At 42.5% G+C, this 27,500-nt stretch overlaps 3 protein-coding genes across 3 annotated transcripts in view; 2 read left to right on the top strand and 1 right to left on the bottom strand.

The window, feature by feature from the left end:
* Positions 1-4,019, top strand: part of nup155 (nucleoporin 155) — a 21,260-nt gene extending 17,241 nt beyond the window's left edge. Inside the window, exons 28-34 of the mRNA XM_052116843.1 lie at positions 1,010-1,139; positions 1,247-1,360; positions 1,798-1,918; positions 1,993-2,103; positions 2,191-2,327; positions 2,543-2,649; positions 3,256-4,019. Of these exons, the coding sequence (XP_051972803.1) occupies positions 1,010-1,139; positions 1,247-1,360; positions 1,798-1,918; positions 1,993-2,103; positions 2,191-2,327; positions 2,543-2,649; positions 3,256-3,394 (859 nt within the window). The 3' untranslated portion in view covers positions 3,395-4,019. The remainder of the gene's footprint in view (positions 1-1,009; positions 1,140-1,246; positions 1,361-1,797; positions 1,919-1,992; positions 2,104-2,190; positions 2,328-2,542; positions 2,650-3,255) is intronic.
* Positions 4,020-4,517: 498 nt separating this feature from the next.
* On the bottom strand, positions 4,518-5,519 carry LOC127636318 (alpha-1D adrenergic receptor). The gene is made up of 2 exons (XM_052116779.1): positions 4,791-5,519; positions 4,518-4,739 (listed from the first exon to the last, which is right to left on the bottom strand). Exons 1-2 carry the CDS (start codon positions 5,517-5,519, stop codon positions 4,518-4,520), a joined length of 951 nt encoding a protein of 316 aa, XP_051972739.1.
* Positions 5,520-9,526: 4,007 nt separating this feature from the next.
* cplane1 (ciliogenesis and planar polarity effector 1) overlaps positions 9,527-27,500 on the top strand; it is a 49,470-nt gene continuing 31,496 nt past the window's right edge. The window contains exons 1-25 of the mRNA XM_052116778.1: positions 9,527-9,645; positions 11,662-11,803; positions 11,888-12,023; positions 12,114-12,233; positions 14,418-14,656; positions 14,750-14,856; positions 15,093-15,249; positions 16,632-16,735; positions 16,929-17,111; positions 17,761-18,010; positions 18,122-18,280; positions 19,399-20,096; positions 20,264-20,454; positions 20,565-20,645; positions 20,735-20,899; positions 22,862-23,029; positions 24,005-24,233; positions 24,313-24,428; positions 25,968-26,185; positions 26,269-26,433; positions 26,528-26,657; positions 26,755-26,864; positions 26,937-27,083; positions 27,194-27,320; positions 27,466-27,500. The exon at positions 27,466-27,500 is cut by the window's right edge and continues 290 nt beyond it. Coding sequence (XP_051972738.1) covers positions 11,723-11,803; positions 11,888-12,023; positions 12,114-12,233; positions 14,418-14,656; positions 14,750-14,856; positions 15,093-15,249; positions 16,632-16,735; positions 16,929-17,111; positions 17,761-18,010; positions 18,122-18,280; positions 19,399-20,096; positions 20,264-20,454; positions 20,565-20,645; positions 20,735-20,899; positions 22,862-23,029; positions 24,005-24,233; positions 24,313-24,428; positions 25,968-26,185; positions 26,269-26,433; positions 26,528-26,657; positions 26,755-26,864; positions 26,937-27,083; positions 27,194-27,320; positions 27,466-27,500 — 4,116 coding nt within the window. The 5' untranslated portion in view covers positions 9,527-9,645; positions 11,662-11,722. The remainder of the gene's footprint in view (positions 9,646-11,661; positions 11,804-11,887; positions 12,024-12,113; positions 12,234-14,417; positions 14,657-14,749; positions 14,857-15,092; positions 15,250-16,631; positions 16,736-16,928; positions 17,112-17,760; positions 18,011-18,121; positions 18,281-19,398; positions 20,097-20,263; positions 20,455-20,564; positions 20,646-20,734; positions 20,900-22,861; positions 23,030-24,004; positions 24,234-24,312; positions 24,429-25,967; positions 26,186-26,268; positions 26,434-26,527; positions 26,658-26,754; positions 26,865-26,936; positions 27,084-27,193; positions 27,321-27,465) is intronic.

The following is a 27,500-nucleotide window of genomic DNA, read 5'->3' as shown; positions in this document are numbered from 1 at the left end:
CTGCCAATGCAGTTGCACCCATGCACGTTTATGTTCTATTGTCATGGCAACGGTTCACGATGATGTCAGAGTTTGTTGGAAAATCATTCCAGACTGCTCAAACATTCCAAGACCCAAAAAACGCAGTTTGAACATGTTCGATCAGTGAAAAATGCCTCAACTTTATTAAGAAACAGTTCTCGATTAAAGGAATGTTCCGGGTTCAATACAAGTTCAGCTCAATCGACAGTATTTGTTGCATAATGTTGATCACAAAAAGTGTCTCACTGTAACCTCCATTTCCATCAATGAGAGAATCACATCAAAAGAGCCCTACAGTGAACGTCCACTCCAATGATGCACTGTGGATGATGTCATTTTTGATATTTGTTCTGGGGCTTAAAGCAAAAAACGTCAAATCAGGTCATTTGGTGCAACAATGAAAAACTTCTTCTTATTCTGGACTTATGATATTTGTAAAATAATTAAATATATATATATATATTTTCTCCCCAATTTGTAACACCCAATTCCCAATGCGCCAAGTCCTTGTGGTGGGGTAGTGAGGAATCTCAGTTGCCTCCGCGTCTGAGACCGTCAATCCGCGCATTTTATCACGTGTCTTGTTGAGCGTGTTACCGTGGAGATGTAGCGTTTGTGGAGGCTTCACGCTATTCTCCGCGGCATCAACTCGCCACACGCCCCACCGAGAGCGAGAACCACATTATAGCGACCACGAGGAGGTTACCTTATGTGACTCTACCCTCCCTAGCAACCAGGCCAATTTAGTTGCTAAGGAGACCTGACTGGAGTCAATCAGCACGCCTGGATATGAACTAGTGACTGCAACAGTGATAGTCAGCATCAATACTCGCTGAGCTAACCAGGCTAATTTTTTTGCAATTTGTAAAATACTTACAAAACCCAGATGGCTACAAAAGTGGCTAATAATTGCTTTTAGGATATCTGCTTGTAGTATACATTGTTTTATCCTGAAATGAATTGCCTATGTTGATTTGTCTGTGTGCAGTACTGAGATCTCTCTGAAGCAGCGTTTGGAGTACATCTCCAGAGCTATTCTCTCTGCCAAGAGTTCATCCTGTATGTCTTCTCTAGGAGCCGACGGAGAGTTTCTACATGAACTTGAGGAGAAAATGGAGGTATTTAAACACAACCGCCTACTCTGGTCTTATTCACTAGCTGTCATTTAGGTCACTTAAACTCCACGGCCAGTTTCAGCTAGTGTGATTGCGATTGTGTCCTGTAGGTGGTGCGCATTCAGGTGCAGATCCAGGAGACGTTGCGCAGACAGTATTCCCATCATCCCTCAGTGCAGGGCGCCATTACACAACTGGACTCTGAGCTCATGGACATCACTAAGGTGCGTTTACATTAACAGATTTCAATGTGGCTCATCCAGTCAGAATTGGGAATGCCCAATTCCCACTACTTAGTAGATCCTCGTGGTGGAGTTGCCTCCGCTTCTGAGGCCGTCAATCGGCGTGATTCATTGTGCATGACACCGCGGAGACTCACAGCATGTGGAGACTCATGCTACTCTCCACGATCCACACACAACCAGCCACACGCCCCATTGAGAGCGAGAACCACTAATCGCCACCACGAGGAGGTTACCCCATGTGACTCCACCCTCCCTAGCAACTGGGCCAATTTGGTTGCTATGGAGACCTGGCTGGAAACACTCCCTCTCATCACGCCCTGGATTCAAACTCACGACTTCAGGGGTGCTAGTCAGCGTCAACACTTGCCGAGATACCCGACTCCTCAAGAACCATCTGTTTATTTTCCCCTCTTTAGCTCTACGGCGAGTTTGCTGATCTTTTCCGGTTGTCTGAGTGTAAACTGGCGATTATTCACTGTGCGGGACATTCAGACCCCATTCTGGTGCACTCGCTGTGGCAGGAGATCATTGAGAAAGGTGAAATCTCCGCTGTGATGTCTTCCTCTTCCTACGCCGTGTTTCTCTGTGTCTGATTGGTTCTTGTGTTTCAGAGTTGGGTGACAGTGTTGCGATGAGTCCAACCGATCGCATGAGAGCTCTGAGTCTAAAGCTCGTGTCGCTGGGGAAAGTATACGCAGGAACACCACGATACTTCCCATTAGGTACGTTCAGTTGAATTCACTGATGTCAGTTTTACGTCTCTATTGACAAAGCACAGCATTGAAGCAGTTTTCCTCCTTTTTCCTCAGATTATCTGGTGAAGTTTCTTGAGCAGGAAGTCTGCAGATTAAACTGGGACGTGGGCTTTGTCACCTTCACCATGCAGGAAATCGGAGTTCAGCTTCCTCGAATGCTGGAGGTGTACGACCAGCTCTTCAAGACCCGGGTACAAGAACAGAGCGTGCAGTTTTCACATTTAATGACTGCAATCTTTAGACGCTTGTGCATTCGGATAATTGATGAATTTGTGCATATCCAAATTCAGCTTGTGCATTTTTTTTAAACTCATATGCAAATGTTACGTTTGTAATTTTTTGCCTTTCGCAGCTTTTTTTAAACATGTGGTACAATCGATCAGCTTTGTTTTCTGTTTGTTTATAGGATCCGTGTTGGCAACGCTTGAAGAAACCGCTGCACCTGGTGGAGTGCATCCATGTGCTCCTTTCTGGATACGTGGACGATCCCAGCCGCGTGCCCACCTATGACAGGTAATAGTCAAAGTGGGACAAAGCATGCTACAGAAGTGCAAAAATAAGTATATTTACCCAGGAATTATTTTGAATTGTTCAACACGTTCACATCTATTCACCTGTGATTCGGTCCCACCTGCTGATGCTTCCTATTTGTAAAAACAAAATAAAAATGTCCTTGTCTGTCACTCTTATGTGGTGTAATCATTTTGAGGAAATAGATTAAGAACATTTAAATTCGGTGTTGCTATATTTAGACCTAATGGCAGGTAATCGCGAGCGTGAATGCTGTGCGCATTTTCCATTTCTCCAGAATTTAGATGCACCTGAGCTAAATTTCAAGTGTCATAGCAAAGGGTCTGAATACTTATGTCAACGTGATATTTCAGTTTTTCAAAGGTATCAAAAATCTGGTTTTTGCTTTGTCATTAATGGGGTATGGAGGGTAGATTGATGTGGATAAAAAATTATTTAAAGCATTTTAGCATAGTTCTGCAAGATAACAAAATGTGGAGAAAAAAAAATGATGGGGTCTGAATACTTTCTGAATGTGCTCTATGTAATATATTTTGTACTGTATCTGAGTTCAGTCAGGCTGTAACTCTCTCTGTCTCTCTTTTGCAGACGGAGATTCACTAACGCATGTCTTGATAATATCTGTGGTTATCTGGTGGAGCTTCAGTCGTTGAGTCCAAACGCTGCTTTACAGGATATCATACACAACTTTAAATCTCTGCAAGCCAAACTGGAGAAGCTGCATTGATGACAGTTGAAGGTTATTGACTTTAACATGAATGTTTGCACCAATCTCCTGGTTTTCGCTGTTGGTTTGTGTTTAATTGAAACCCCATCTGAAGCCCTGATAGTGCGGCCTGATGCATCTCATAACGCATTTTGAACATGCAAGTAGCTGGTCTTTACTGCACGCTTTGTGCCCGCTAAATTAATAATGTGCAATAAGACAAATAAACAGTTTAGCTGTATATTCATTGATATGAACTGTCTAAGGATGCACTTGTGAAAAGCTTTCAAAGATGAACTCATTAGGGTTGATCGAAAAGCAGTTTTCATTTGTCCAGAATTTGGATAAATTGGTGTTAAGCTAGACCACTGAAAAATGTGTCAAATTCCACACAGCTGGGTGAATGTGCCAGTGATCATTTTTGTTTTTTACTTTTCCATTCTTGAGATATGGTTGCATAGGTTGAAAGGAAATCTGGACTTGTCTGCTTTGTACTAAATGCAAGATTTATCAGTGCACTATTTTATAAAAATGATACATTTTTATGAAACATTGTTTTTCAATCGCCTTATGAGCAAGTGTTGTGTAATAAAATGTGTATTGCAAATGTTGCAAAAAGTTTGGAATAATAAATGTTTTTTGTTTTACGGTACAATTGTCAAAGTCTTTTGAAAGAAGCTTTTTAATTTCTTGAATATTTTTGCTAGTTAATATTAAGGTTACCATCTTCAAGTTCCTCTTCACTTTGGCTTTGTTGACAAATAATTATGTTGGTTTGAATACAAAAATAACATGACAAGAAATATAATCGCAGGCAAATTTATAATTGCATAATGAACATAATTGCTTGAACATAATTAAGCACAGGAGAGATAATCATTGTTTTTTTTTGTTTGTTTGCTTTAATGGGGGAAAGCTGTGACACTCATGATATTATATTTTACATTCTTACAATTAACACATTTAAAAATAAAGTGGAAATATATCTGAAATGTTGTATAGATAAGATATAGGCATGTTGAAAAGTTTTAATTATAAAAGGTTATTTTGGTATGCACGGATGGTTTCTCACAATGCACCGATCATAGTTAGCGTTAATTACTAAAGCGTTCCATGGCAGTCCTTATCAGCCTGTTAAGTATTTTTACCAACATGAGCAGTTGAGTTTCTTCACCCCGTGCAGGTAGACGTAAGGTACGAAACAGGTGTAAGTTGCTCCTATGAAATATGTCAACTTAACTGCCAGATTCGAGTTTCTGAAGTTGCTGTAGATCCGGAGCACAAGGTGAGTAAACCAGCAGATAAGGAAGATTGTCGCTACAGCCACCACACTTTTGGCTGCCCTCACCTGATTACTCGAGGAGGACTGGTTGGATCGGACTTGTATCTTTTGCGCTCCTTGTTGGGGATTGCCGACATTATTCACAGCATTAGATGTTTTGGCTTGTGTTCCTGAAGTAAAATTACCTGCATCTACAAATGCTGGTGGAGGATTTGCTCCACTCTTGGTTTCTTTGGAGTGACCCTTGATTCGTTTTTGGCTCTGGAGCAGCATTAAGACAATCTGAGCACATGCATAGGTTACCCCAACCAGTGGAATGGCATTAGCAAGGATGAGGTACAAACCATCAAATGTCCTCTTGTATGCAGGTGTTGGGAAGCGTTCATCACAAACTTCTGAACTCTCATTCCTGTTGTTCTCTGCAATGAAGAAGTGAGGAATGCTGAACACTAATGACACTGTCCAGCTCCCACCGAGCAATATGCCAACAAGCCGTAAATTGTCCATCTGCACTGGAGCGCCACCGCGTCTGACGGAACCCACCAGTTTTTGGTGCCAGTAGATGCTGATGAACATGGTGGAGAAGATACTGCTGGTCTCCGAGAGATCAGAAGAAAACTGGATCATGTCACAATAACTTTTACCCATGGCAAACTTTACAAAGTTTGCCATGGTATCCGGTAAGTCCACCAGACAATTTGTGATGAGATTGGACACAGCCAAGTTAATGAAGAGAATGTCATTGGGTCGTAGTTGAGATCTAGTTTTGGGCCAAGAGCGTATACCCAACCAGAAGTTTCCTATAATGCCCGTAAAGCAGAAAAAAGCTCGTATGGAGGATTCAATCCAGTCTTGTACCTCCATCTAAGACAAGCGTTTCTACCTAAAGGTTTCCTTATAGGTGGTTTATGGTGGAATTTATCAAGTTTGAACTGATGTTAATATTGCGGTATCTGCGTTAGTCATAGTCATAGGTCTCCAGTCTCCTCCCACTATCTAGTGCACTAATTGCTCTGACAGGGCATATCTAATGCACTCTAATGCTTATGCCAACATAAACCCAAGCTTGTCCAAGATATTGTCATGATCTGTGGTTTCAAAGGAAGCACTGTTTTTCTAATGTTTTGGACAAGATTAGAAATGCATCTAAATAATTTCACAGGGATCAAGTTGTTTGCTTAGACGTTTAGTAACTGCAGGTTTAAAAGTTATTTGGACATGTCCTAAAGATAGACAGGTTGAGCAGACAATACGTATTACACCATCAAAACCAACAACTTGTGTTCTAGATACTATACCTAACACTGTCATAAAAGATGTGCAAAAATAGTACCTTTTTGGGTACAACAGTTTGTCACTGGGTTAGTAGCTTTGAGGTACACCCATTGTACCATCTTTACACCTTAAGCTACTAATGTTTACCCTTTTAGTGACCGATAAGGTATAAATATATTCCAAATGACATTAAGGGTACCCCTATAGGTACAATATTTGCACATGTTTCTGACAGTGAATAAACAACTAAAAGAAGACCTTCCTTTAGTTTCTGAACCCCTTCTCAAATGAACTCCTCCTATAACAGTGAATGACTTAACTCGATCTTGGAGTATTGAAATGATCTCTTGAGGTCCTGTATGCTCCTTGACTTTTGTCTTAGATGATGCAAGCATGCTGATTTGACAGAAATAATAACATGACAAGAATTGCACTCATAGGCAGGTTTATAATTTTTTTCAAGTGGTATAATGAGCATAATTGCAGTGATGTCTGGCAGCAATTAGCAAAGCACAGGAGGACAATCATTTCCTATTTCTTTCCATTGGAGGTGGGAAGGTACACCCAAGATATTTTAGTCTTACCACAATCTTAGTTCAATTTACACATTCAATATCACAAAATGTTTCATATGTTTACATTGGAAGTATTTTGTGACCTGTTCTGGACAAACGTACCTACAAATAACTCCTCTGAGTACATGTGTTTACACTTGATCTTTGAAACACTCTAATGTGTCGGAGGGCGGGGCCGGGTCGTGATCCTACACACCCGGTCCCGTATTAGGCTAATTAAGCCTCCGACTGCAGAGGATCGTGCGGGAGAGAGAGATCGTTTACGGACATGTCCGTCAGTGTGTGTTTATGTTGTCTTTTAAGTTTATCATTAAAACTATTATTTATATCGTCAAGCCGGTTCTCGGATACGCCGCAGCTTGTTCCTCGGTCACTCCTCCACCCTCTATCGGACGACAGCCGCGCCTCTCCGGGCGGATCAGAGGCAGTCCTCCAGCCCCTGGCAGACGGATCGCCCCGCCGCATTCTCGGGGAACAGAAGGGGTCTCCCCCGCACCTGGCAGCGGTTCTCTCGCTCCAGGCGGTCAGCAGTGAGCCCCTCTCCGCTCGTGGTCGGCGGTCTTTAACCCCACCGCGTTTCAGCGGCTGGTAGGGAACTCCTCCGCCCCTGGCAGCAGCCCTGACCGCTCCAAGCGGTGGGTTAGGCCCCTTCTCCCCTTGCAGTTGGCGGCCATCGTCCTCTTTCAGGCGGCTGGGCTCCTTGTCCCCCAGCAGCTGGCCGCAGCTGCTCCGTTGGGGTGGACGGTAGTGGCGAGAACTCTACTACGGCGTATCCCTCCACCTTCCCAGGCTTCAGCACCAGTGTAAAGAGATCACGATATAAATAATAGTTTTAATGATAAACTTAAAAGTCAACATAAACACACAAATGACGGACATGTCCGTAAACTATCCTCTCTCCCACACGATCCTCTGCAGTCGACCCTTATCCCTCGGAGGCTTAATTAGCCTAATACGGGACCGGGTGTGTAGGATCACGACCCAGCCCCGCCCTCTGCCCTGCCACAAATGGTTTCCCACATTGGACTGATCATAACCCTGAAGTGTTCCACACCAGTCCTTACCAACATGAGTAGTTGAGTTTCTTCACCCCGTGCAGGTAGACGTAAGGGACGAAGTAGATGTAAGATGCTTCTATAAAGTTGGTCAACTTTACAGCCGGAATGGACTACAGCTGAAACTGCTGTAGATACGGAGCACAAGATGAGTAAACCAGCAGAAGAGAAAGATTGTGGCTACCCCCACCACTCTTTTGGCCGCCATCATCTGATTGCTTAAGGATGGGTTGGATCGGACCTGATTCTTCTGCATTGCTTTTTGGCGGTCACAATTTCATTCATGTCTCTAGATGTTTGCATTGCTGAACTATGTCTAGATGCATTTTTGGAGCTCATTGGAGATCTTTCTGAGAGTGAAGCCATGTTGTGATCAGGAGGACTCACTCTAGGTCTGGAGTGATCTTGGACTCATTATTCTCTCCGGAGCAGCATGAGCACAATCCGAACACTGGCGTAGGTTTTCCCAACAAGTGGAACCACATTAGCCAGAGTGAGGTACAGACCATCAAAAGTCTGCTTGTCTGCAGGTGTTGAAAAACGTTCTTCACAAACTTCTAAACTATTGTTTGCATCTTGCTTCGCAATAAAGAAGTGGGGAACACTGAACGCCAATGAAATGGTCTAGCTCACACCAAGCAACACTACAGTCGACTCTACAGTCATCGGCCTCATCCAAAATGCAGATGAGTCTGCAGACAGAAGGGAAGTTGAACAGCTGGTTGTCTGGTGCAGTCAAAACAACTTAGAGCTGGAGAAGATAGTGGACTTTAGGAGGAACCCCTCAGCATCGACCCTGCTTACCATCCTGAACAGCACTGTGCCATCCTAGGCACTACCATCTCACACAACCTGAAGTGGGAAACCCACATAGACCCAGCAGAGGTTGTACTTCCTTCACCAGCTGAGGAAGTTCAACCTGCTGCAGGCGCTGCTGATACAGTTCTACTCAGCAGTCATTGAGTCTGTCCTCTGCACTTCTATATCTGTCTGGTTTGGTTCAGCTACCAAGTCAGATATCAGAAGACTTCAAAGGACAGTTCAGACTGCTGAGATGATTATTAGTGCCACCCTACCCACCCTGCTTGAACTGTACACATCCTGATTAACAAAAAGGGCTGGTAAAATCACTCTTGTCCACATTCATCCAGCACACTTCCTTTTCGAACTGTTGTGCTCTGATCGGCGCTACAGAGCACTGTGCACCAGAACAGTGTGTGTTAGCATAATAAAGCTAATTCAGATTCTGATTCTTTTAAGATAAACAAAACAAATTTTTGCGCCCCAGTGTTGCAAGGGCGCTGCGTGAACTGTTGCTCTCGTGCCCTATCATGAACGTGATCAACGATCAGGGAATATTTTCACTAAACAACACATTCGATTTCAGTTTGTTTCAAACCAAATCATATGCTTTCATAACAATAATGAGTCTCATGAATAATTAATTAGACTTCTGAATTATACTTTTGTGTTCTTTTGAAGCTTGAAGAGGTCGTCACCATAAACTGCCATTGTATGACATCACTGAGCACAACATTTATTCACGATTTCTCCATATTTGTTAAGAGAAAGAAAGTCATATAGGGTTAGAACAACACAGGGGTGATTAAACAATGACTAAAGTTACATTTTAGGGGTGATCCTTTAAAGTATTTTGAGCCAAGCCATTTAATGTAATGCATGTGGAACTTCTCTATCAACATAAATAATTGTTTTTAGATATTTTCTTTTTTTATTCTATTTAAAAGACCATGATTTATTTGAATCAGAATAATTTTATCTAAACTGTGTATTTATTATGGTAGTATTTGTTGTACTGCCTTCAAATAATGCTGGTTTTAATACAAAAAAACTTGACGGCATCTACAGTAGTGAAAGCATAATAACACACAAACGCTCCACCTCTCCTCGGATCGCGCATGCGTAGTTGCTGCGCGGGGACGCGTCTTCTTCCATGGCAACGAGGCGGGAATCATGTGACTTGTGTGCGCTGTTTGGAATACCGGAAGCTGGGAGATTCGAAAAACGTGTAAATAAACAGGAATAAATAGAAGGGAATGAGTTTATCAGTGTCATGACATCATGGTAGAGTATATAAAGGACTTTAATATTGATTTATGACTGTATTGCGAATATTTGTGTGTTTGTCCTGTTGTGTTGACATGCAGAAGCTAACGGTTTTTTAATGCTGATAAATTAATACATTTTAGTCAAACAAATAGTTACTCTTATTTACCTCGAAATTAAAATACGTGGTGTTTGATTATACTGCTAATATAGCTGCTTTAATATATTGTGTTGGCCGTTGTATTTAATGTTAGCTACTTGCCATGCTACATTTTACAATGTTTACTCTTACCCATGACGACATTTAAAATAGACAGACAGATACAGTTGACGTCAGAAGTTTACATACACCTTAGTCAAATACATATAAACTCAGTTTTTCACAATGCCTGACATTTAACGATAGAAAACATTCCCTGTTTTGGTCAGTTAGGATAACTACTTTATTTTAAGAATGTGAAATGTCAGAATAATAGCCGAGAGAATTATTTATTTCAGCTTTTATTTATTTTATCACATTTCCAGTGGGTCAGAAGTTTACACACACTTTGTTAGTATTTGGTAACATTGCCTTTAAATTGTTTAACTTGGGTCAAATTTTTTGGGTATCCTTCCACAAGTTTCTCACAATAAATTGCTGGAATTTTGTCCCATTCCTCCAGACTGAACTGGTGTAAGTGAGTCAGGTTTGGAGGCCTCATTGCTCACCCATGCTTATTCAGTTCTGCCCACAAATGTCCTTTCGGGTTGAGGTCAGCACTTTGTGATGCCCACTCCAATACCTTGACTTTAAGCCATTTTGCCACAACTTTGGAAGTATGCTTGGGGTCATTGTCCATTTGGAAGACCCATTTGTGACCGAGCTTTAACTTAATAACATCTTGAGATGTTGCTTCAATATATCCACATAATTTTCCTTCCTCATGATGTCATCTATTTTGTGAAGTGCACCAGTCCCTCCTGCAGCAAAGCACCCCCACAACATGATGCTGCCACCACCATGCTTCACGGTTGGGACTGTGTTCTTCGGCTCTTTTTCCTCCAATCATAACAATGGTCATCATTATGGCCAAAAAGTTCAATTGTTGTTTCATCAGACCAGAGGAAATTTCTCCAAAAAGTAAGGTCTTTGTCCTCATGTGCACTTGCAAACTGTAGTCTGGCTTTTTATGGTGGTTTTGGAGCAGCGGCTTCTTCCTTGCTGAGCAGCCTTTCAGGTTATGCCGATATAGGCCTCGTTTTGCTGTGGATCTAGATACTCGTCCACCTGTTTCCTCCAGCATCTTCACAAGGTACTTTGCTGTAGTTCTGGGATTATTTGCACTTCTCGCATCAAACTACATTCATCTCTAGGTGACATAATGCATCTCCTTCTGAGCGGTATGATGGCTGTCTGGTCCCATGTTGTTTATTCTTGCGCACTATTGTTTGTACAGATGAACGTGGCTCCTTCAGGCATTTGGAAATTGCTCCCAAGAATGAAGATTAATATAAGACAGTTGATATTATCTTGTCGATATATAAGGTTGTCCGAGGTGTTAAAAATAAGAAATCCTTTAAACATCCAAAAATCTCTATATCATTTTCAAACAAAAAATATTTAATGACATTTAAAATGTCATGTGGTGTAACCATAAAGAAAAGATCATGAAAATACTTTCCTCGCAATTTCCTTGAAAATAACAAAGTAATCATACATTTTTTAAAATGCTGTCAAACACATTTTCAAGGTAAAAAATTCTTTTTTTAATTAAAAATATCAAGTCGTTTTCTCAGGGTTACACCACATGACCAAAACGAAATGTACCATTTTATAAAAATGTCAAAATATCAGATTTTTTTTTTAACTTTATGCTCTTGAGGGCCTAAAAAAGTTTGGATCTGCTTGGTTTTATGGTTTTTGTCAACATAATAAAATGTCAGCCTACTGTAGGCCTACATGTTGGTTATACCACATGACTTTGGTGGACAAAAGTGTTTTTAAATATTAATCATATTTAAATTGTATTCATATTTAAAATGTGACATTTAAAGCTGCATGTGATGGGATACAGACTGTCTGGACGTTCTCTCAAATCCATCGTCTGCACCAAAAATGGAATTGAAGTTGGAGGTTTTATTGTCGTCCAGCATCAAGCGCAGAAAGCCATGGCCTCGTTTCTGCTGGCTGGGGAGGGTAAGATCACGTAAACAAATGATTAGCAAGTTCAATGTGATCCTTTGTGAATTCAAGCAAATATTAAAAACGGTTTTCTTACAGGAGAAGGAAGGTGTTTTTCTGTTAGATGACAATCGGATCAGTGAAATACATTTGGTGTCGGGCCAGACCAAAAAGAAGACCCCAAAACTACAGCCTCTGTTACAGAGAGTGGTGACCATGTCAGCTTCTGAGAACGGTGAATGATGTAGCTCAGATTTATTCTCATAATGTGTAATTAAACTGGCTTCTCCACAGGTTACCGGTGTGTTTATAATCTCATTTGCAGGTATGTGGTTGGCTGGTCTTCTGGTGTCTGGTGAACTCTTTCTGTGGAATAAAGACAAGGATTCATTAAAGATGACCTCCAGTGCTCCTGCAGTTCAACAGCTGGCTTCTTCCATCAAAGGTCTGTGTAAAGGTTTTTAATAAACACTTCTTGTAGTCTGTTTGTACCCCTGGGGGCTTATGAAATTACTCCAGGGAGTTTGTGGACACTTTTTTGTTTGTGGATGTTGTGGATATTTCAGAATGGACTGTATAAAGTTTACTGTTCTGTATCTGCTCTAAAGGGGGTCGCACACTGGCATTGACGTGCCCTGTGCTTGATTCCTGTGCCGTGTCCTAGCTGCTACTCGACAATGTTACGCTCGTGAACAAGACCCAGAGGTACTTGAACTCCTTCACTTGGGGCAATACCTCCTTCCCTCTCTGGAGTAAACACTCCATCGGTTTCCTTCTGAGAACCATGGTCTCAGATTTAGAGGTGCTAATCCTCATCCCAGCCACTTCACACTCGACTGCCAAGAGATCCAGTGAGAGCTGAAGTTCATGGACTGATGATGACATGAAGACCACATCATCTGCAAAAAGCAGTGATGAGATCCCCAGCCCACCGAACCGCACCCCTTCCCCACCCGGACAATGCCTCGATATCCTGTCCATGAATATCACAAACAGGATTGGTGACAAAGCGCAGCCCTGGCGGAGACCAACCCCCACATGGAACAAACTTGACTTCGGGTCTTGTTCACGAGTATGGGGACAATGGAGCGGGAGGTTGGCCGGAAAATCGGGGCAGTGAGGGCGGTATTGCACGAAAAGAGAGCTGAGCCGGAAGGCAAAGCTCTCGATCTACCGGTCCATTTTTGTTCCTACCCTCACCTATGGTCATGAAGGATGGGTCATGACAGAAAGAACTAGGTCACGAGTACAAGCGGCCGAAATGCACTTCCTCAGAAGGGTGGCGGGCTTCTCCCTTAGAGATAGGGTGAAGGATCATCCGTGAGGAGCTCGGAGCAGAGCCGCTGCTCCTTTGCGTCAAAAGGAGTCAGTTGAGGTGGTTTGGGCATCTGGTAAGGATGCCCCCTGGCCGCCTCCCTAGGGAGGTGTTTCAGGCATGTCCAGCTGGTAGGAGGCCTCGGGGAAGACCCAGGATTAGGTGGAGAGATTACATCTCCACACTGGCCTGGGAACGCCTCAGGGTCCCCCAGTCAGAGCTGGTTAATGTGGCTCGGGATAGGGAAGTTTGGCACCCCTTGTGCACATTGGCAAAAGACTCGTTTAACTTAAACGTTAATCACTGTTGGGGTCATTTTTGAGAGAGAGAGAGAGAGTGAGTGAGTGAGTGAGTGAGTGAGTGAGTGAGTGAGTGAGTGAGTGAGTGAGTGAGTGAGTGAGATTGATTTTGTTTTTATAAGAATGGTTTCCCTAATATAAGCGTACAAGGCTTGGTGACTTTTCCTAAACTTGCCACCTGAACACAAACAATCTTTGGACTAGATTTGATGAGTCTAGTCCCCCCATTTGTACTGTTCAGATAAAATTGAACAAGAACACACTGGCATGTAGAGTTATACACCGATCAGCCACAACATTAAAAGCACCTGCCTAATATTGTGTAGGTACCCCTCGTGATGCCATAACAGCGCCAACCCGCATCTCAGTGTAGCATTCAGACACACTATTCTTCTCAGCACAATTGTACAGAGCTGGTTATCTGAGTTATCATAGACTTTGTCTGTTCAAACCAGTCTGGCCATTCTCTGTTGACCTCTCATGCGTTTTTTTTTTTTGGTTTTGTTTAATTAGGGGCCTGGGTAGTGACCCGAGTATTGACTCTGACTTCCACCTCTGGAGTCGTGAGTTTGAATCCAGGGCATGCAGAGTGACTCCAGTCAGGTCTCCATAGGAACCAAATTGGCCCGGTTGCTATGGAGGGTAGAGTCACATGGGGTAACCACCTCGTGATCGCTGTAATGTGGTTCTCGCTCTCGGTGGGGCGTGTGGTGAGTTGTGTCACCAGAGACCCCCAATGCATCTCATATTTTGATGTTTTGACAATCTTTCAATTTACTGAAATGGAGTTTATTGAAATTAAGGTAATATTAATCTTCATTTCAGTAAGTCGTGGTGGCGTAGTGGGCTAAAGCACAGAACTGGTACTCAGAAACAAAACAGATGGAACAGTGGTCTCTATTGATAAGTGTACAAGGGTTCATTTTCTAATGTTTGTTAGAGTTAATAACGAAAGCCATTCTAAAGAGTGTATTAGATGAAAATCCTCCAACTGATACAAGCCTGTCCTATAAAGGTTCAGCAACTACGGTACGACTTTCTCTGCTGCTTTCTGAGAACGGAAAGAGAGTTTTCCTGGCAACTCTGACGGGACAGGTGTTCCTCTGGGAGTGTTTAGCACTACGGGATCTCAACAGCCTTCGCGATGGTACCGTCAGAGGACGCTGGAGTCAGATAACACACCCTGAAACATCTCAGCTGCCCTCCTCAAAGGACAAAGAGGCCTCCATTCATAGTGTGTTTGTGAAGAACCAGGTGGGAAAAGTATTTTGTGATACAAAAGGCTTAGTGGCAAAGTGTCGTAGAGGTTATTTGCTCATGTGATGTGTTGTACTCTGGTGTTTTTAGGCAGTTGGTGACGTGTGTCTGAGTGTGTTTGTCTTCAACACTGAAGACCAGCTGACTGTCACCTTACTGAAGATCCAATGGGAGAGGACATGGGACCGCAACCTCAGGTGAAACCATCCTGACAGTGAACCCCAGTGAAAATGAGCTTTGGCACGCTCTATAATCTGATTGGGTGAACCATGTTAGTCGGCGTTACAGGTTTTCATAAAATCCTTCATCAAAGATGAAGTTGTAATGAACCAAACCAACCAGCTATGGGGCCTTAACTGAGTTATTTTACTTTAACACATATTTTATTTTATAACACCCCCATTAATGAAAACCGTTGTTTTTTCCACTATAGTCCAGCAGGTTTCAGTGTGAACTGGGTTTCCAAGAGTTTTCCGTTCAACCAGCTCATGCCTCCATGCAGACCAGTGAAGTCCAGGGGAGCTCTGGTCCCAGCATTCTCTCCAGATGGTCAACTACTGGCGGTAGTCCTTAACCAGAAAGACCCAAGGGTACACGCCACAGTCTCATGTCATTTCCAGTATACAATGCTGTAAAGGGATTAATGTAAAGTAGGAGGCGAGAACCGGCTTGAGAATATAAATAATAGTTTAATATAAAACTTAAACAAAAAGACTAACACACAAAGGTGTCGGACAGCTGTCCGTAAATCTCCGTCTCTGTCGCACTGCCATCTTCGGTCGGCCTTTATCCCCCTCGAGGGCTAAGTAGCCTGATTAGGGGCCGGGTGTGTAGCATCACGACCCAGCCCCGCCCTCCGCCCTGCCACATTCCTCCATCGTTCTCTCAGGCCCTTTCCCTTGGGAGGTGTGGGCCTTCTGCCCCGTCTGCCAGCAGGTCATCCCTATCTACCTGGATGAGGGAGGGGACAAGGGGAGGGAAACAAAATACAAATGTGGCACCTACACACCATAACGGCGATCGTGCCAAATTAACAAAACTTTTAAAAAGAGAGGGACAAGGCCAACACGGAGCGGCAGTGGGAGAGAGAGAGAGGAGAGAGAGAGAGAGAAAAAAAAACACTTACTCGCCAGTTCTCCGATACGCCGTAGCTTGGTCCTCGGCCACTCCTCCACCCTCTTATGGATGACAGCCGTGCCTCTCCGGACGGATCGGAGGCAGTCCTCCAGCCCCTGGCGGACGGAATGCCCCGCTGCGTTCTCGGGAATCAGAAGATGTCTCCCCCGCCCTTGGCAGTGGTTCTCCCACTCCAGACGGACATCCAGGAGCCCCTCCCTACTTGCGGTTGGTGGTTTCAGACCTCACCACGTTTCGGCGACTGACATGTGTCTCCTCCGCCCCTGGCAGCGGCCCTGACCGCTCCAGGTGGTCGGTTAGGAGACACTTCTCCCTTCGCGGTCGGCGGCCATACCTCCGCTCTCAGGCAGCCAGGCTCCTCCATCCCCCGGCAGATGGCCGCGGCTGCTCCGTTGGGGTGGATGGTAGTGCGAAGGACTCTACTACGGCACATCCCTCCTCCTTCCCGGATTTCGGTACCAGTGTAAAGGGATTAATGGAAAGTAGGAGGCGAGAACCAGCTTGACAATATAATATATAATATAATAGTTTAATAAGCAATATAAACATAAAGACAAACACACAAAGGTGTCAGACAGCTGCCTGTAAACCTTTCTCTCTCTCTCTCTCTCTCTCTCTCTGTCTCTGTCGCACTGCCATCTTCTGTCAGCCTTTATCCATCTCGAGGGCTAATTAGGCTGATTAGGGACTGGGTGTGTAGCATCACGACCAGGCCTCTCCCTCCGCCCTGCCACAAATGCCTAGGCACAACCTACAGTATCACAATTACTATAATTGCTATAAAATGTGCAACATTTCTAAGTTTAATGTGTGTTTTTGATGTTTGATCTGAAAGGCAACTCAGGTGTTGTTCATCAGCACTCAGAACTTCGTGACTGTGTCCAGTCTGTTGGGAGGATGTGGCAGCAAGACGCTCAATATTCCAGCCAAGTATGTGAGGTAAGTGTCAGACTGCCTGAAGCACAAAACAAGCCAGACAGTCTCTTCCTGTCCAAGCGGGAGCTTCTTGAACATAATAAGCTGCAATATTGGGCCAGTCTTTATGATGATAGTCTGGTTGTGTGAGACTAGTGTTTAACTGATCCGGTCCTTCAGCTTTGGATTTAACTTGACGTGTCTGGCTGTCCTACAGGTCGTACTGGGTCAGTTCTGTCAGCTGGACACCTGAAGGTCTTTATCTGGCGTGTGTCCTGAAGAGAGGCTCTCTGCTCATGCTGGCTCGTCTGGGTGGACTCGTGTCTTTGTCCACAACTGGATGCAACATTGAGTTTGGACCCGCCCACTTCCTGCCTCTTCACCCATTGGTCACTTACAGGTGATTTGACTGGTTCTTGTGTTGATGCATCTTCCGAATATCATTGACGATGTTCAATATTCTGCATAGAGGAAGTTTTACGCTGTCAGTCTTCAGATATGGAGTGTTTTCATGTGGTTTTAATAATAATAATAATCAGTATACTGCTACTACTTCTGCTAAATAATCTGTCTGTTGTGTCTCTCAGCTGTGATGAGCCTTAATGCTGAAGTTTAAAGCCGTTTAAAGCTTTTTCCCAGCTTTAGTAGTGTAGTAGTAATCCGAGCGATCACGTACTGCTGATGAATGAAAACACTGACTGATGCGGACTTCACGTCACCTGAACTGGCTCTTATTACACACAAAAATGGTCTTTTGCCGCCACCTGCTGGCTAAAATATGTAATGTCACAAAAATAAATGTAAAGGGACACATATAGCTCTTAACACATCTGCACTGCTCTTACACTCTAGTTTAGAAAATGTAAAATGTTTTTATAAAATAATCAGACGACTGCAGGCATGACAGTCTGTTTCCTGTTATCTATTGTCTCTTTCAGCTCACATGAGTCCTGATAATGCAAGCTTTGTAGCCCACATCAGATGCATGCAATCGTCATGAGTTTGGTCCTTCAGGTCTTATGGTTATATTCTTTCATTTCATCCTGTAGACCTCCAGTGCCTTCGCAGACTCAAGACGACGGTCTCTCCAGCTCTAGCGTGTCGCTCCGTGACCCCATGAGACAGCGGTACTCTGTGACGTGGCATCCACGTCAGCCGTTCCTCATCGTGTCAGACGGCTATATGGTGACTGTGCTCAGGATGCCTAAACACCCGTCGTCTGCCGCGATTATGAGCGCCCTTCTGCTGGATGCTGCTCAGGGGCTGGAGAACGTGAAGAAGGTCATTGGGTCAGCTCAGGTCAGTTTACTGGACCGTAATCCAGTTGCACCATGGAAAGGTCTTTGAAAGTAAGAGGACCCTGGATTTAGGTGTTTTTAGGTTATTTTGGTGTGTTTTTGTGTCTTTCAGCCTCAAATCAGGACACAGCTGGAATCAATGTCCACTCTGATGTTCACAGGAAGTCTGTTTGCTCTTAAAGACAAAGACACCTCTCTGTGCACTCTACCTGTGTACCTGCAGGATACTGGAGATACAGGAGACATCACACACTTCACTGAGAGAGTTCAGGTCAGACAAAAGCAAATCAAAAGCCAATAAAGCCACTCGAGGATGTGTGTTATACTGATTTTATCATTGTTAAAAGGTGTTACAATGGCAGAAACAGCAATCTAGCAATATGGTACAGTAGTAAAGCTGGAACAATAAATTTGATAAAATAATAATAATTTTTTTCCTTTGCATTATTTGCAAAATCTTTGTGAAATGATTTGTATACAAATATTTAAGTAATTATTTTAATCATATTAATTCTGTTTTATTTAAATTTTTATTATAAATGAATATAAAAAATACTTTTAAAAATAATTACAATATTTCTATTAAATATTTTAATACAAATAACATGATTTATTTGTTTTATCTAATTTAATTAGAATTTTATTTTATTAAAAAGATATACAAATATTTTTACAAATTATTTATATTTAGTTATCTCTAGTTCAGCTTTATTATTATTATATATTTTTTTATTATAAATCAATATTAAAACTTTTACAAATAATGTAAATATTATTATTATTATTATTATCATTTTTTAATACAAATAACATTATTTACTTAAGATCTTATTTATTTTAATTTTATTTTCTTTCATTTAAAAAAAGTAATTTGCATACTTAAATACTTAGAATCATAATTAATTATTTGACCTTTAGTTCAGTTTTATATGTTTAGTTATAAATGAATAGAAAAATGCTTTTACAAATAATTAAAATATTTTTATTAAAACATTTTTAAGCAAACAATATTTATTTCTTTTTATGGAATTGACAAATTAATTTAATTGAATTTAAATAATAATAATAATACAATTATTATTATTATTCATTTGTAACCACTAATTCAGTTTTATAATAGTTTTTATTATAAATGATTCTAAAAATTATTTGACAATAATGACAATATTTTTATAAAATTGCCAATACAAATAACATTATTAATTTAATTAAATGTATTTGAATTTAATAAAAATGCATGTGTTTTAATTTTAAAAATATTAAAGAAAATACCTTTACAAAATTTTTATGAAATAATTAAAAATATATATTTTTAATATCATTTTTAAGTAGAAAAATAATGTTATTTATTTTTTAATAAATGTTTTTTCAATAATAATGTCTCTTCAGGGTGAGGATGATGACTCTGATGAAGGTCCGTTTACTCCCTTGCATATGGAAGATGGAGGGAAGCTGGAGTTTGCGTCGATGTTTGACACTCTTCATGCCCAAACACACACAGACGGATCAAAGTCCACAACTTCAGGACTCCAGGAGGATCTGAACAGGGTTCACAGGAACCTCATGAGAGCCTGGGCTCTGGGTGTGTCCATGGGCAGAGCCATGAAGCAGAGAGAGCGCCTTCTCAAATACACGATCACCTGCATCGTTCGACTCACAATCCTCCATAGATTCAGTGACTGTACCGGCAGAAAGATCAGAGCCTCATGGGTCACACAAACCTTTCACATCTTCAGAACTCTCCTGTCCTTCCTGCCATGGGACGCGACACACACCGGAGCCGACAGCTGCCTGAAGGTCACTGTCGAGCTCACCAGAAGTTTCGTAGACTTGTTCCTCTCACGTTCACAATCTGATTTAGCACTTTCCTCTCAAAACTTCAACGCAGCTCTGCTCGTCCTACAGGAAGCTTCTCAGAGTCTCAATCGGACCTACAGCCTCCCGTCAAAAGCATTGCGTTTTGGAGAAGACGCACCGCTTCCGTATTCCTCTGATATGTTTTCAGTGCCGCTGTTACAAGAGGACATCGCTACAGACACTGAAACTATACCGCAATCGGCACAGATGCGAAAACAACCTTCCAACAGGTACTACTAGTAGTTCACCTCAAAGTTGCAATGTTATCATCATTTGCTCACCCGCATGTAGTCCTAAACCTGTATGACTTTCTTCTGTGGCACTCAAAAGGCTCAAAATGATCAAATCACAGTTTGTCGAGTATTGTTATGCCTAACATCTGTGATGTGTTTTTCAGATTGCTGGTTATTTGGCGTGATGTGTACCGACAGGCTTTACAGTACCAGGTCGAATTATATAATCGCCAAGGCCTCAGGGGTGTTCACAACGAGTTGGACAGGATGTCTGTTGTTTTACCACAAATCCAACACGCTTTACAAACGACTGGAGACTGTCTTGAGAAGAGCCATGCTCTGCGTAATTTCACCGGTAAGCTGTGGCAATAAAAACCGGGAGTGGGAGTGTTACAAACTGTGAAATGTCCCAGTGCACTCTTGGAACGCCGCTTAATCTGAGTTTTGCTTTTTGTCCGTTCTCAGGCGAACAGCACTTCATTTTAGGTGAATACACTGAGAGTGCTCAGGTTTGGAGAGCTGAATTGTGGGCAGAAAGAGAGAGAGGTCAGACTTTCATTGAGCTATGTACAATTTCTTCAATGTCTCTGTCATTCCTCACTCATTTGGTCCATCCACTTGGTCCCTTGTCGCAGCAGGTTCATTGACATGTTATCTGGAGACTCGTTACTGTCTGGCTCTTCTGTATGGTCGGCTGATGCAGTATCAACTCCGAGAAGCTCAAGCTTTGGTTGATTGTTTGGCACGTCAGCTGCAGACACATGCAGGACACGAGGATGAGGGGACACAAGGATCAGCTGGTATAGTTCACTAATGGTTTTTAAATGAATGATGCTGATCTTTCAGTGGCTGTCGATTTGTAAATATTAGTTATTAAATATTAATGCAATTAAAGGGGCAGTTCACCCAAAAATGAAGATTCAGTCATTGTTTATCCTATATGACTTTCTTTCTTGTTCTGAACACAAAGGGGGACATTGTGAATAAATGTTGTGCTCAGTGATGATGTCATACAATGGCAGTTTATGGTGACCACCTCTTCAAGCTTCAAAACAACACAAAAGTATAATTCAGACGTCTAATTAATTATTCATGAGACTCAAGATTGTTATGAAAGTATACGATGAGATTTGGTGCAAAACAAACTGAAATCTAATGTATTATTTAGTTAAAATGTTCACTGACCATTGATCTGTGCACGTTCAAGATAGGACACGAGAGCAACAGTTCACGCACATTGGGGCGTTCAACGAAAACTCTTATTGTTTATCTAAAAACACAGTGATAGTGACAACAGAACACAACACAACTGCACACAAAACAGAGATCAGAACTTAGTAAACACGTCTGAAGAGCCGGCAGTTGAAGAATTGATGCATTTCTATGCCCAGCCTTATTATTTTAATGGAGTACTCTGAAATCATACAGAAAGATTGAGGAGGCAACAGGCAGCAACAGTCACACCGTGTCCCAACCTGCCGGCAAACGACATGCGATAAATGGTATATTTTCTATGGTAATCAGAGTTTTTGTCCTAACCAGCAGTGATGAGTGACGGTACATTCTTTGATCGCTTGTTTTCTATTTTCGACATCGTGCGGGTAACTCGGTCCACTGTGAGCTGGCGGTCCAAAAACTTTCGAAAAAATAAGGCTGGGCATAGAAATGCATCGAAACTACAGACTCTTCAGACATGTTTAGTAAGTTCTGTTCTCTGTTTTGTGCAGTTGTGTTGTCGCTATTGCTGTTTTTAGATAAACAAAACGAGTTTTCGTTGAACGCCCCAACATCACGAGGGGGCTGCGTGAACTGTTGTTCTCGTGTCCTATCATGAACGGACACAGGAGATCAACAGTCAGTGATCATTTTCACAAAATAATATTTAATATTTCACTTTGTTTCTCATCAAATCTTATCGTATGCTTTCATAACAATCATGAGTCTCATGAATAATTAATTCGACTTGTGAATTATACATTTGTGTTCTTTTGAAGCTTGAAGAGGTGGTCACCATAAACTGACATTGTATGACATCACTGAGCACAACATTTATTTACAATTTCTCCCTATTTGTTACGGAAAAGAAAGAAAGTCACATAGGGTAAACAATTATATTGTGTAAGTGCCCCTCGTGCTGCCAAAACGGCGCCAACCCGCCTCTCAGAATGGCATTCAGACACCCGAATCAGCAGTTCCAGAAATACTCAAACCAGCCCGTCTGGCACCAACAATCATCCATGCGATTATCTAACCAGCCAATCATGTGGCTGCAGTGTAATGTATGAAATCATGCAGATACGGGTCAGGAGCTTCAGTTAATGTTCACATCAACCATCAGAATAGGGAGAAAATGTGATCTCAGTGATTTGGAGCGTGGCATGATTGTTGGTGCCAGTAGAGGTTTTTTTTATTGTTATTTATTTCAAGAAATTAAGATACGATGCGTGTGCTGATGGAGCACGTTTCCACTTTTTTTTTGGCATGACCTTTAACTACTTGCACCGTTTAATCACCTCTATTTTGATTTTGAATGTTGTTACTATAACGGGAGATGCGATCATTTCAAAATGATCAAATACTGTATGATCTTTCAGCCAGTCCAAAATATCGAAGATCTAAATTGGTTAATTCTAACACAATATATCAGTCTGTCACTAAAACAACCGAACAGCACATGTCTTTTATCTGTGTATATCACATTGCTGTTTATCTGTATACTGTGTGGACTGTAAAGGTTCTCTCCCATCGCCTGTGACCTTTAGATGACCCCGAGTTTGAGGGCGCGCTCTCGGGACCGGTGGGGCGTGAAGCCGCCTGCGCTGTGGTTCAATCTCTGGGCAGGTTTATGGCCGCATACTTCACCAATCATCCTCTCTGTATACTTCCACCACATAACGTAGATGTCCTGCCTCCTCTGCATATACCACATGGTGAGTTCTGATTGGTGCACATCTTTGCACACAGTGAGAGAATGGAACAATATCTAAACATAAACAAATAAACAAGTTTTCCCTTCAAGTTTATTTTTCTTACCCCTCTGGCAAAACGTCTTTTTTGTTATGGGTATAAATGTTACATCATTTTGTTAGATTTCTCTGAAAATTAATAAGACTGTGCCGTTTTGCTTCTCAAGTGAATTTATCTTGTTTTAAATATGTTTAGATATTTTTACCGAAAAACAAGATAAAAATGCTGAGTAGGGAAATCATATTTTGACGTATCATCTATTATGTATGCAAAAAAAAAAATCTGAAATCCGAGTCGTGAGGTTGAATTCAGGGCGTGCTGAGTGACTCCAGTCAGGTCTCCTTAGCAACGAAATTGGCCCGGTTGCTAGGGAGGGTGGAGTCACATGGGGTAACCTCCTCGTGGTCACTATAATGTGGTTCTCGCTCTCGGTGGGGCGTGTGGTGAGTGACTCCAGTCAGGTCTCCTTAGCAACCAAATTGGCCCTGTTGCTAGGGAGGGTAGAGTCACATGGGGTAACCTCCTCGTGGTCACTATAATGTGGTTCTCTCTCTGGGTGGGGCGTGTGGTGAGTTGTGCGTGGATGCCGCGGAGAATAGCGTGAAGCCACCACACGCGCTACATCTCCACGGTAACGTGCTCAACGAGTCGCGTGATAAGATGTGCGGATTGACGTGTTAGATGCGGAGGCAACTGAGATTCGTCCTCCGCCACCCGGATTGAGACGAGTCACTACGCCACCACGAGGACTTGGAGCGCTTTGGGAATTGGGCGTTCCAAATGTAGTAGCATCTTATCACGTGTTACCGTGGAGACGTAGCGCGTGTGGAGGCTTCACGCTATTCTCCACGGCATCCACGCACAACTCACCACACGATTATAATGAACTCAAAGGGTTGCACTAAACCAATCATCTTTCTTGGCATTTGCTCTGGCAGACGCAGGTAAACGTGTCGTGGAGTTGTGTCAGAGTCGTGTGGCGGTTGCGGTTCGATCTCAACATCTGTCTGAGGTGTGGACGGTGGACTACGCTCTGGAGCTCCTCCTGCTGGGCGGGCTGCTCCCTGAAGCCGCGTGGATGGCACAGGGTCTGGGCGACTGGAAGATGGCAGCGACCCTCGGCCTGGCGTACACCAACTTTTGCAGCGCACAGTTAGACATGAGCAGGTCTGTGAGGTGACTAAGTTAAAAACAGCGATTGGATATTTTACATGTTTCATTCACATGTCGTTTTTGTGTATTTCAGCCTGAAATGGAGAGAACTGCACCTTCCCACAGAGCTGCAGCCTGCGGTTATCTTCCAGGGTCAACTGGAGACGCTACTGGGCCGAATGAATTGGTCTGAAGGACATGATAGTACAGGTGTGTATATATATATATATATATATATATATATATATATATATATATATATATATATATATATATATATATACAAAAGGAAAATTTTAACAATGCTCTAAATTTCACCAGACACTAAATAGACAGTCATGAACAGAAGTCGCGTTTACAGAGGTTAGCATATACGCAATAGTCAACTCGAGCGCTCATAAGTTTAGTAAAAATCTAAAATTCTTTAACCCCTTTAACTCTATGGACCGGCATGTCTGTGGGTGTGGCCAAATGCGTCCGATAAGTTTACGCTTGAATTGTAAAAGCCCATAAATTGTAAAAGTCACTCATATTTTGGTGTCATTTGAATGTTTAGAATCGTAACATTTATGTTACAAAAAAATTACAAAAAAAGCCTTAAAAACTCCGCGTTGCAAATGAGCGCCACCTGGTGGCGATTATGTAGAAATATGCGTATGAATGCAAACGTTTTTCGCATAGCACCTAAATAGACAAGTCATATATCAAATGAAAGCTCTCAGTCTCAGAAATGAGACTGTGTAGATAATTGTGTCACCCTAACACCACAGTTTGAATGATTATCAAAAGAATCACAATGTGAAATTTGATCTTTGTAAGACAACAAAGACAAGGGTGTGCTGAGTGACTCCAGTCAGGTCTCCTTAGCAACCAAATTGGCCCGGTTGCTAGGGAGGGTAGAGTCACATGGGGTAACCTCCTCGTGGTCGCTATAATGTGGTTCTCGCTCTCGGTGGGGCGTGTGGTGAGTTGTGCGTGGATGCCGCGGAGAATAGCGTGAAGCCTCCACTCGTGCTACGTCTCCGCGGTAACACGCTCAACAAGTCCACGTGATAAGATGCGCGGATTGACGGTCTCAGACGCAACTGAGATTCCTACGCCACCACGAGGACTTGGAGCACATTGGGAATTGGGCGTTCCAAAATGGGGAGAACCCCCAAATAAAATAATAAATAAAGGAACAAAAGTCATTCAGGAATAAATTGAATTAAAAACGAATTATATTTGTTTTATCAAGACATTTATTCCTTTATTTATTTTCTTATTATTACATTTATTTATTTATTATTTTTGCAAGTTTCGTCCTCCAAAAAATTAGATGAATTCAGTTTAATAAAAAATTATAATTTATTCAAGTTCTTCAAATGTCACTTTTGACAGTATTAATAATAAATAATAAATATAATAAAATGTTTAATGTTTAAAATGCCACCTATAGAAATATTTCACACTATTCTCCGCGGTATCCGCGCACAACTCACCACACGCCCCACCGAGAGCGAGAACCACATTATAGTGACCACGAGGAGGTTACCCCATGTGACTCTACCCTCCCTAGCAACCGGGCCAATTTGGTTGCTAAGGAGACCTGACTGGAGTCACTCAGCACGCCCTGGATTCAAACTCACGACTCCAGGTGTGAAAAATGAGCTTTTAAATTTGGAAGTGAAAAATTGCAGTCGACAGACAAAAAAATGAGCTTAATGACTAACCGTTTAAAGCTAATATGCTGGTTTTATTTTCTTTTAGACCCCGTATCTGATGAGGACGTGGAACATCTTCAGCTCTCTGTGCAGGAGATCTTGAAGGCGTCCGTCATGGCTGAGGTGGACATCATATCTCAAACTCTAACACGACTTCTGGACTCTGCCAAAGAGCGAGCGACGTCACTTTCTGTTCTAGTACCGCCTGCGTTTTACCTGCCCGCTCCTCCTCTGTACTGCCCGCAACCCTCGCCGAACACACAGGTACAACACCGAAACATCCACTAGGATGCATTGCAGTCTTATATGTTTATTTCATATGTAATCTGTTTTCGAAATCTTCTCAGGACCCCGTGAGAGACGCAGCTCTGGTTCTGGAGAGAGAGTCTCGCTGTCAGGTGTCTGGTTTGGTCCAGAAAGTGTTGTTGCTCTTCAGGGCGTCTCGCAGCTCTCGCCCCGCAGCACAGTGGTACATCAGCAACCTGCATCGCTGCAGGCATTTACTGCACAAGGTGTGGCCGCCACGGCTGTATGTGCATCTGTTAGCTATTTTAGCTACTTTGCTACCTTACTACTTGTACTTATATAGTTGTATCCTGTTGTCAGATCCAGAAGAGGGCGTCCGAGCCTAAAGCTGACTTGATTCCCGAAGGACTGAAAAAATTCTCCTCTCATCGTGTGTTCTTCAAATCAGCATCCGGTAACAACAGAGACGACGTCACTACACAAGCCATAAGTATGTCAATCCTGATTGGTCGCAGTGTTTGGTTGCACCAGAGTTTTTAGTTCGTAATAATCATTTACAGGTCGTCATAATTTCGGCTGTTGTTCAGTTTGTTTCAGAGAGTTGTGTGCACTTTGCTGGATGCTTCACGCTCGAGATCAGCTCACCGTCTTCTGTAGAAGATACCAGATGGCACGGAAACAAGATATAGACTCTCAGGTGCCAGAACGGTTGTGTAAAAGTCTCTTTAAGTCTATTTTGTCTCCGTCCTGACAGTGTTTTCTGTCTCAGGTCAGTGATGTGAGCGTGTCAGATCTTTGCGTTGAGGCCTTACGTTGGGCGTGTCGTCTTCTGCCTTTCTGTCGTTTCCTGAACGCGGAGGAAGTGCTGCAGGACTTGGTGTTGAGTCTGCTGTCTGAACTTACGCCCTGTCGAGTGGTACTTCTCAATCATGTTGCGTTCAGTTAGCGGGATAGTTTGCACACAAATGTTATAAGTATCTAATCTGGTCCGTGATTTCAAACCTGTCTCTCTCTCGTGATGGTTAGACGGCGGAGATGCTGGCGAGAGTGTTTCCTGATGAAGACAAGTCTGTTCGTGTGCCACTCCGAGAGAAGTACACATCACTGGTGCAGAGGTTGCGACCTGTATTCGTGGCCGACACTTCAGCATCAGGCAAGAGATCTTTCAAGTGAAGCAATTGTGTTTACGTTTGGCTACAAAACTCGTTTGGACTAATGAATTGCCTTTCCATATGATTCTTGGCATTGTGTATAAAACACAGATGCTTAGCCACTGATCCAATGCATTTATTTTAAAGATGAAAAACAGGGTAATGAGAGAGCAGATGCTTCT

The sequence above is a fragment of the Xyrauchen texanus genome, chromosome 44, assembly GCF_025860055.1.
Source record: "Xyrauchen texanus isolate HMW12.3.18 chromosome 44, RBS_HiC_50CHRs, whole genome shotgun sequence".
NCBI lineage: Eukaryota > Metazoa > Chordata > Actinopteri > Cypriniformes > Catostomidae > Xyrauchen > Xyrauchen texanus.
This window is presented reverse-complemented; position numbering and strand designations above follow the sequence as displayed.